General features: G+C 38.0%; 2 protein-coding genes and 2 long non-coding RNA genes across 6 annotated transcripts in view; 1 reads left to right on the top strand and 3 right to left on the bottom strand.

Annotated features, from left to right (window-relative positions):
* LOC104757283 lies at window positions 275-1,417 on the bottom strand. Its single transcript, XR_762401.1, has 2 exons — window positions 1,132-1,417; window positions 275-1,033 (listed from the first exon to the last, which is right to left on the bottom strand). It is a non-coding gene; the product is annotated as an uncharacterized LOC104757283 (long non-coding RNA).
* On the bottom strand, window positions 2,033-2,666 carry LOC109130065 (auxin-responsive protein SAUR61-like). Its single transcript, XM_019239283.1, has one exon. It carries the CDS (start codon window positions 2,558-2,560, stop codon window positions 2,282-2,284), a length of 279 nt encoding a protein of 92 aa, XP_019094828.1. The 5' UTR covers window positions 2,561-2,666; the 3' UTR covers window positions 2,033-2,281.
* On the top strand, window positions 3,787-5,343 carry LOC104757282. The gene is made up of 2 exons (XR_002036232.1): window positions 3,787-4,049; window positions 4,166-5,343. It is a non-coding gene; the product is annotated as an uncharacterized LOC104757282 (long non-coding RNA).
* Window positions 5,979-8,811, bottom strand: part of LOC104757281 (probable methyltransferase PMT24) — a 5,019-nt gene continuing 2,186 nt past the window's right edge. The window contains exons 2-10 of one of the 3 annotated variants that reach the window (XM_019239511.1): window positions 8,701-8,798; window positions 8,459-8,576; window positions 7,948-7,979; window positions 7,587-7,857; window positions 7,397-7,507; window positions 7,128-7,302; window positions 6,781-7,050; window positions 6,496-6,690; window positions 5,979-6,403 (exon numbers count right to left, since the gene is read on the bottom strand). In XM_019239511.1, coding sequence (XP_019095056.1) covers window positions 6,175-6,403; window positions 6,496-6,690; window positions 6,781-7,050; window positions 7,128-7,302; window positions 7,397-7,507; window positions 7,587-7,857; window positions 7,948-7,979; window positions 8,459-8,576; window positions 8,701-8,798 — 1,499 coding nt within the window. In that variant the 3' untranslated portion in view covers window positions 5,979-6,174. Of the gene's footprint in view, window positions 6,404-6,495; window positions 6,691-6,780; window positions 7,051-7,127; window positions 7,303-7,396; window positions 7,508-7,586; window positions 7,858-7,947; window positions 7,980-8,065; window positions 8,337-8,426; window positions 8,577-8,700; window positions 8,799-8,811 lie in introns of all 3 variants that reach the window. The other 2 variants (XM_010480010.2, XM_010480012.2) reach the window with 2 other exon arrangements.

Here is an 8,811-nt window from a genome sequence, read left to right as displayed (position 1 = left end):
GAGGAGATCATGGAACCGGGGTTATCAGACGAAGACAATGCATAAGGCGAGACCGTGTTAGAGTCTGAAACCTTAGTCATGATAGCTTTTTCTTCACCCATCAAAAATATTGATCAACCGATCAAAGTGACAAACGGAAAAAAAAAAAAAAAAAGGAACAAAACGAACGGAGAACAAGAAGAGAGAAAACAGAGAGACAAGAAACAAAACAGAGAGACAAAAGATCTTTCAAGCTTTTTGCTCTGATACCATGTTAAAACTAGAATCGGCCAAAAAATATAATGTTTGTGTTATTGATCTCCAACCTTTACATCATGTATTTATACAAAGAGAACTAGAATATCTAAACTTGGGGACCAAGATATACTAATATGTAAATCTTCCTAAACCTTATCTAGAGAATATTAGACAATATACAATATACATATCCCAATAGGTGGAAGCGAGCTGGCTAGGATCGGCAGTTTCGTTCTTGGCGGTGGTTTTGACCTAGATTCTTGAGGGTTTATTGCCGATTCTGTTTCGAATTGGATTCTTGAGGCGTTGGTCATGGGCGAGGATTTTGGAACTCTGTTTCAACCTTGGTTGATGTTCTTGTTCTCAATTCTCGAGTTCCCCTCTGTATGGGTTGGTGATTAGATTTCTTTGTCTCAGAATCGCTTTTTTCGGATCATGTTGGTTGCTTCTTCCTCTGATTGCTAGGCTTTCACTCTGTTGTCTGTCGTTTTCGGATCTCTGTGGTTGATGTCAAGTAGGCTTATGTTTGGGGAGCAACATTTGTGGGCAAATAGATCGGAAAGCGAAAGTGATTTCTTAAATGAGATTCTTTGTAGAGGTTGAGCTTACTTTAGTAGAAGACTCTGATGTCTGAAATGAGAGATTCTTTCTCTGTTGAGAGCTGCTCTACGTTGCCATCTTGGCCATCTTGATTAGCATATTTTGTGGGCAAAGTGATTTGTAAGTTGTATTTTAGAAACTCTTTAAAATGCAAGTTATGGTTGATCAAGAGTCCAATAGGTTTGTGTTAAGAGTTCTGCAAAAACAATATAAAGAGAGTAATTAATTGTGTATGTTTTGTATTTCAGTGTAATCTAACTGCAACCATATTCACAAATACTATAAAATACAAACAGTTGCTGACTCCGTTCTTGTAGTTGCAAAGCGCGTTGTGAAGAACATGTAGCACTAGAGATTGATGTTAACAGAGCCTTTTCAGTATCTCCATCGATTCTTCCTTGTATCAGTTTGATGAGATACTCTATGAAAACTGAATCGAACGGCACGGTGATTGGTCCACCGGTTGTGAGGCCAAACTCTTCTTCAGAGATGTTCAAGAGCTCTTGAAAAACAGAGTTGCTTATGTTTCTATATAGAAGGAGAAACTAATAGATAGGCTTTGTAGCAAGCTCCTGAGTAACCTAACTAGACACACCACATGCTTATGTCTGTACTCTATGTGATCAATAAGGGTCTCCCAAGTTGGTAATCAGTTATGTCTCGAAATTAACTTGTGGACTATACAATTTTATGGTGAGAAGACATGATCATGTGGGTATGAATCCTATATATATGGACATTAATATGATAAGGTTTAGGTACTGAGACGTTATATTAACAAGAGAAGCCAAAAATACCAAACTCTATATAGCTTTATTTGTTAAGATAAGGGTCCCAGGTTGGTTCCATCAGCTAAATCAAAAATGTGAGTCCCAACTTTTTTTAGATTTCTTGTACTTATCAACAGGACAACAAATCTGATTAGAATTAATGATCAGATAGAGAGATACAAATGAGAGCCATGTAGGTCCTTTGATTTTCTTTCCAAGAAAAAATAGATAGTGAATCAAGTATTCCTGCTGCAATTTCACATTTCCTTAGGTTAAGCTTAGACCTTATACAAACTTCTCATGTCTTGTAGTACTTCTAGTTTATGACTTCAAGATTTAGAGCAAAACAGTTTTGGGTAAACTGTCAACAAGTGATATCAACGTTATCTCACTTTACAGTAAAAGTTGATTTTGATGAGACAGTGTAAAAGAGAGGAAGAAATAGATTAAACTGTTTGTATTTCTAAAATAATCTGTCTAATCTGATATAAGTGGAATCTTTACAAATACAGAAACAGCTACACTCTAATTCTCTAAAATACAGGCAATTGTTCTTGTTGTTGAAAAGAGCATGGTAAAGAGCATCGAGCACTAGAGAATGACATTAACAGAGCCTTTTCTGTATCTCCATCCATTCTTCGTTGGATCAATTTGATGAGATACTCCAAGAAATCCTAATCGAATGGCAAGGTGATTGGTCCACCGGTGGAGAGACCAAACTCTTCTTCAGATATCTTCAAGAGCTCTTGGAAAACAGAGTTGCTCAGGTAACTTATTGGAAACGCAAAGCGGATTTTATCGGATGTGTAAACCACAAAACAGCCTTTCTCTGCAGCGGTTGATCTGCTAGTTGTAATAGAAGTTGATCTCTGAAATGAGATTCTTTTCCTGCTTAAAGCTGTTCTCTGTTGCCATTTCTCTGCCATCTTCAAGAGCTTCTTTGCGTTCATCATTATTTTCAGGGAAGAGTTTTTTTTTGTTTTGTTTTCAGATTGGAAAGTAAAAGAGACTTGTAAGATGTGTTGTAGAACTCTTTGAATGCAAGTTTTGGTTGATGAAGAATCGAATAGGCTTGTTTGATTATATATATAAAGGAGAAGATAAGATTAAGAGTAACCATACTAGACAGAATAACATGCCTCTGTCTTTGTTGTATGTGATCATAAGGGGTCCCGTCCCAAAAAGTTAGTAACCAATCTTGTCTCCTCACCAAAATTATGGATTAGAAACCTCTCCTGAAAAGATATGACCATGTGGATGTGGGTACGTACGAGTCGTATACAATAATAGTATCACAAATTCAATCAAAACACAAAGACATGTGTTAGTGAATGAAAGATGTAGAACTTTGTAGGTCCTTTGATGTCTGCAGGAAGTTTCAGTGGTTTATGACATTGTTACATTCTTTTGTAAATGAGTGAAGCCAAAAAATATTAAACCCGCTCACGCTCTCAGAGAAGCTAAAATTAAACCTTGAGAAAATTTGGAATACCGGTTTTAATTAAGGTAAACCAAAAGAAACCGAAAGCCCTATTTAGCTACTTCTTGAAATCAAACTGCTGTCTCTATATATAACGCAGTCGCTGACACCCTCTCCCTCATAGCTTAAAAACACAGAGAGAGAGAGAGAGAGAGAGACTCAACTTGGAATCATGTCTTTGTTTGTGTTTAGGGGCTCTTGTGTCAATCTTATTGTATTTCTTCTTCTTCTTGATAAACCCTAAACCCTGGTTACTCTATGTTGTTGTGTTGGTGTGGTGAATTAGGTGTTGTTTGTGTCTATAGTGTTTCTTCGTTTAGCTCAGATTTGAGGGAAAGTGATGATAATGAATTGTCGCCCCAGTCTTAATTTGCATCCATTGCCATGGTTGTAGCATGATGATTGACTATTTTGGTCTGATTCTCTCACACAGTCACACTCTGTTTTTTTTTAATTAGGTGTTGTTCGTGTCTAAATGTTACTTCGTTAGCTCGGATTCGTTTATCTTCATAGGATGTTCTAGTTGCTGTGGTTGGTTAGTGAATTAGGTGTTGTTCGTGTCTATATGTTTCTTCGTTAGCTCAGATTAGTTTTGGTGTTTCTTTTGTTTTTAGCTCAGATTTGAGGGAAAGTGATGATATGAAAATGTCGCCCCAGTCTTAATCTGCATCCATTACGATGGAATGTAACATGGTGATTGACTTTTTTTTTTTTGTCTGATTCTCTCAAAACACTTTCGTTTTATCTTAATCTTTTCTGCAATGGGATATGATGAAATGGCATTAATGTTTTGTGACACCCAGTCTGATCTGCTTCGGCGGAGTGATTGATTTGCCATTATTCTCTGATCCTAAAAGTCTTTGTGTTTTCAATTTTGTGAATTTGATCCAAAGTTTTGATCTTTGAAGGGAGGAATGAGGGGAAGAGTATAGGCCCGGCCCATAGTATATTTAAGTGAAAGAGTATAGGCTACAATTTTGAAGCTACTCTTTTTTATTTTATTTTATAAGATTTATTTTATGTTGAGCCTTTTCTTAATAAAATTTTAATTTAATTTAATAAAAATGTTGTCTTCAAGGTTACGCATGGGAGTTCTTCGGGGTCCAAGGGGAAGCTTAAGATCAAGGTTCCATGGTTTGATAATTCGGCTTTGATTGAGTGTTATGTTAAGACCTTAATTGGTAGAGGCATGAATCCAGTGATGCAGGATATGATGGCACTGTTGTTTGTACTGCCGCGGATCTGGAAGATTGAGGAGGAGAGGGTGGTTGGTTGGGGCTGATTTGGGAGAGGTAGAGGAGGTTGATATTGATAATGGTCGGGTTAAGGTTTTGCTTGATGGTTTCAATTCAAGCCGTTTGGTCTTTGATGCCTCAGTAGAGTTTCCATAGTAAAGAGGAGACGACGGTGACTCTGCGGTATGAGCGGTTGTATGGATATTGTTGAAGGTGTCACAGTCTTTGTCTTGATGTTTTCCGGTGTCCACTCTTTGGCGACAAAGGGAAGCAAAAGATGGAAGATGTGTCGGGTCCTCGGCCAGAGGATAAGGATAAGCTTCAGAGCTATAAGGGGGCAATGGTTAATGGAGTAACCATTATATGATGAAAAATGGCATTAATGTTTTGTGACACCCAGTCTGATCTGCTTTTGCAGAGTGATTGCTTTGCCTTTATTCTCTGATCCTAAAAGTCTTTGCGTTTTCAATTTTGTGAATTTTATAACTAAAGTTTTGATTTTTGTCTTTGTGTTTTGTATTGTTTGGTGATGATTTGCCTATGGTATCTGATGTCCAAAGTTGATTAAAAAAATGTGTTTGGACATTTCGTTTTTCTTAGGCAGAAAGTGTAATCAGGCTTTGTGACACTGTTAGCTTCTTTATAACCATAAGCTATCTGACTTGGTTCTCTTGGTGTTGAAGTTGCTTCCGTGGTGATAATCTTTGGAACCATCTCTCTGTCGTTTTTATATGATACCTTGTGGAGATGCCGACTTAGCATATTGATCCGTGTTTTATTGACAAGTTCATGTCAGAGAAAGTGAAGAGCATTGAAGGTATTTACTACTGGAATATCAAAGTCGCAACAAGTGTTTATTAGACTATTTGGAGTTTGCTCTTGTTTGTATCAATAACTTGTATGGTTTCATTTCTGCTGATATTAAAAGATAATGACAAGAGTTTACTTCCACTCTTTTGTTTTGACCTGAAATATAAACGTGACAATGAAGTTTGAATAAGACGATGTACACATTCTCGTTCGGGTGATGCTTTTGTGTTCTCTTTGAAAGACCTTACTCTGTAGTGTTCCAAAAGATCCGACACATTAGTGTCTCTTCTCCATGCCACGCTTCAACACAATTGTCTCCTTTCCCTTGCCTTTCAATATCTCTTATCACCTATTGTCTTTTTTCCCTTGCCTCATTTTGGGTTAGAAGCATTGAGCCATGGCATACATGTCGAAGTAAAAGCCATCCCAAAATGATCAAAGCAAGTGTGCTAAAGGAGCTTTGAGGATCCATAATAAGTGATGCATAATGTATGGAGGCTAAGGCTGTAAAAACAAAATCCTGGTTTGGATGTATAAAGTCTTTATCTAGGATCATTGGTTCTATAATTTTAACATACAAATGAATATCTAAACAGCAAGTTCAACAAATCAATGGCAAGAAGTGTAATCCATGTCTTTTGTTTCATTGGATTTTGGAGGTGGATTCTAGCTTGTTTGGGATGTGAAGCATTGGATTATGCATGTTAAAATTTGGTAATTGTGTCAAAAAGCATTCGAATATGTTTATGCCACTTAAACTCTTCACACAGAAAGGTTGCATCTTACATCTCTTACAGAGGAAAGTGCTTGCCACAAGAATTAGAATTAGGATTTTTGTGGGTGCTAAGGACCAATGCAAAAGCTGATTATAAGATTACACTTTTGAGACAATTGTCTTGTATAATGTATACAACTTTCTTCAATGCAAAAACGGAATACAAATATTGGACTAATACATGTAAGAAACAATCAATTGGATCGTAAGATAAACAACTTACTCATAAAACTATATTAACTCACACTCTTCTCCGTATCCTTGATCTCAAGCTATTGCCGCCTGGATTGTCTCGGCCTCGGTAGGACGCCACCATGACTTCTGAACAGAGAGCAATCCTTCTCCATCTTTGGAATGTGTCATTCTTACATTCCATTTCATCGATTTCACCATCTTCTCAATTTCTCCTATCGTTTCCATGTCATCCCTTACTATAAAAGTACCTTCTGGTCTAAGAATCCGGTCTACTTCAGCCATCACCCCAACCAAGTTGCACCTAAAGTGTTTTTGTTTAAAACATAGCATCAGAATTTGCAATCGCAAATTATATATCGGATAGACAAAGGGGATGAATAAATGTATGTATACCTCTTTTTCAGTGAAGAGAAAAGATGATCAGCGTGGAGAAGGTCGTAAGTCCGAGGGTAAGTGCTGAATGATTCACACCAATCATGATAGATTCCAAACAAACCACGTTCGTATATAATCGGAAGTGTATCAGGTGAGTCGATAGGAACTACATTCATCACCCACAGTTTCAGATCCTTCAATGCAGCAGCAAAACTGAAACCCACAAGAGAGAGAGTTTTCATTAGAAATCAATCAATAGAGTCAGTTTTGTTTTGATGAAAGATTGTATAAGCTTTTGCTTACCCTCCATAGACAGCTCTCATGTCCATTACATTTCTCACGTAAGACCAATCAATTCCCATACCGTTGAGGTATGACTTTGAAACAATAGTCTTCCAGCGTTCATGGTCTGCTGTGAAATCCTCTTGTGCAGGTTTTCCATATACACCTTTCTGAGAATCTAACCACTGAGGAACAGTCTCCACTCTTTCAGGCCAACTTTCAGGCCAAACTGCTCCGCGTTTTGATGAATCTTCTGTTACCTTGTGCATACATGCCTCAAGTGGAACATTCCTGCGTCAAACAAGTATGTTAGCATCAAGAAATGCATTGCATAATCAATGATATAAGAAGGGAAACAGATAAACTACCAGGCGGCATTTTGATCATCGGAGTCTTTGCAGAGAGGTGGCTCATTTTGAGATCTTTCATTGTAGCATTTATTCGACATTGGCTTCTGGTAAATGGCAGCACCAACTTCATTCAGTTCATCTTTCTTAATTGTCATCAGTTTCCAGCACATTGCCTTTGTTAGCTTCGACATAGCTACAAAACATAGAATAGCATCCCACAAGTTAGTTAACAAAAATTGCCAAAGCCCTATTCATGGCCAAACAAAAGAGATAACAAATTTCCCAACCTTTCCATATGCCAACATCTTCCTCGGTCTTCCTGTAGACTGGAGTCGCCGACCAGACAAAGAATCCTCCCGGCCTCAACGCACGATTCAGTTCCAAAAGTAGTTTACCACCTTCAGTTCAGACGACAACAAGTTATTCAATGAAACAAAAGAAAAGCTGAATTACACTACAATATGGGAAACTTCTTACCTTCGATATGCCAAGGGACTCTACAACGAGCACAATGGATAAGGTCGAAAACAGACCCTGGAAAAGGTAATCTCGTGGTTCCCATAACATTTGACATTGCAGGAATACCACGTTCCAGAGCAAATTGCACCTGTGCCTCGTGTTCGTCTTTGGGTGCAAATGACAAAGCAAGTACATCTCTGTCAAAAAGATATCCCCCGAAGCTAGCAACCCCACACCCAACATCTAATATAACACGGGTCCTATTTCCCCACGCAATATCAGGATATGACTGCAAAAACATATTATATAATAACGTCAGTAGTTGAATGTGAAAGTTGTGTACACAATCAATGAAAGATAAATCAATAGTAAGTTGTACCTCTTGGAGGAAATCAATGTAGTGAAGAGCACCANCCACCTTCAGTTCAGACGACAACAAGTTATTCAATGAAACAAAAGAAAAGCTGAATTACACTACAATATGGGAAACTTCTTACCTTCGATATGCCAAGGGACTCTACAACGAGCACAATGGATAAGGTCGAAAACAGACCCTGGAAAAGGTAATCTCGTGGTTCCCATAACATTTGACATTGCAGGAATACCACGTTCCAGAGCAAATTGCACCTGTGCCTCGTGTTCGTCTTTGGGTGCAAATGACAAAGCAAGTACATCTCTGTCAAAAAGATATCCCCCGAAGCTAGCAACCCCACACCCAACATCTAATATAACACGGGTCCTATTTCCCCACGCAATATCAGGATATGACTGCAAAAACATATTATATAATAACGTCAGTAGTTGAATGTGAAAGTTGTGTACACAATCAATGAAAGATAAATCAATAGTAAGTTGTACCTCTTGGAGGAAATCAATGTAGTGAAGAGCACCATTCTTGAACTGAGTACCTCCACCAGGGAATGTTAAGTATTCACCACTCATCTTCACCCAGTTTTGATGTCCCTTGACTTCTGCGAGCTTGGTGTGAGGGATATTGGTGTACCAGATCTGTGACAACACAAAACAGAGTAATTAATAGATATCATTCACACAAATAAAAAACATAAAGGAGCACAAGCAGGGTTTTGTCTTTCTAATATGTAATTATGTATATTGATTTTTTTTTTTATACCTTTTCTCTGCTCTTAGGCCACTTGATGGATCGCTTATACCCTTCGGGAAGAGCCACAAGGCAGCGTGGAGCTTCCTCGGGACAATGCCTCTCACGATGTTCATAATGCTT

The sequence above is a fragment of the Camelina sativa genome, chromosome 17 (genome assembly GCF_000633955.1).
Source record: "Camelina sativa cultivar DH55 chromosome 17, Cs, whole genome shotgun sequence".
Lineage (NCBI taxonomy): Eukaryota > Viridiplantae > Streptophyta > Magnoliopsida > Brassicales > Brassicaceae > Camelina > Camelina sativa.
Note: the sequence above shows the minus strand (reverse complement) of the source record. Positions and strands in the feature narration are given on the sequence as shown.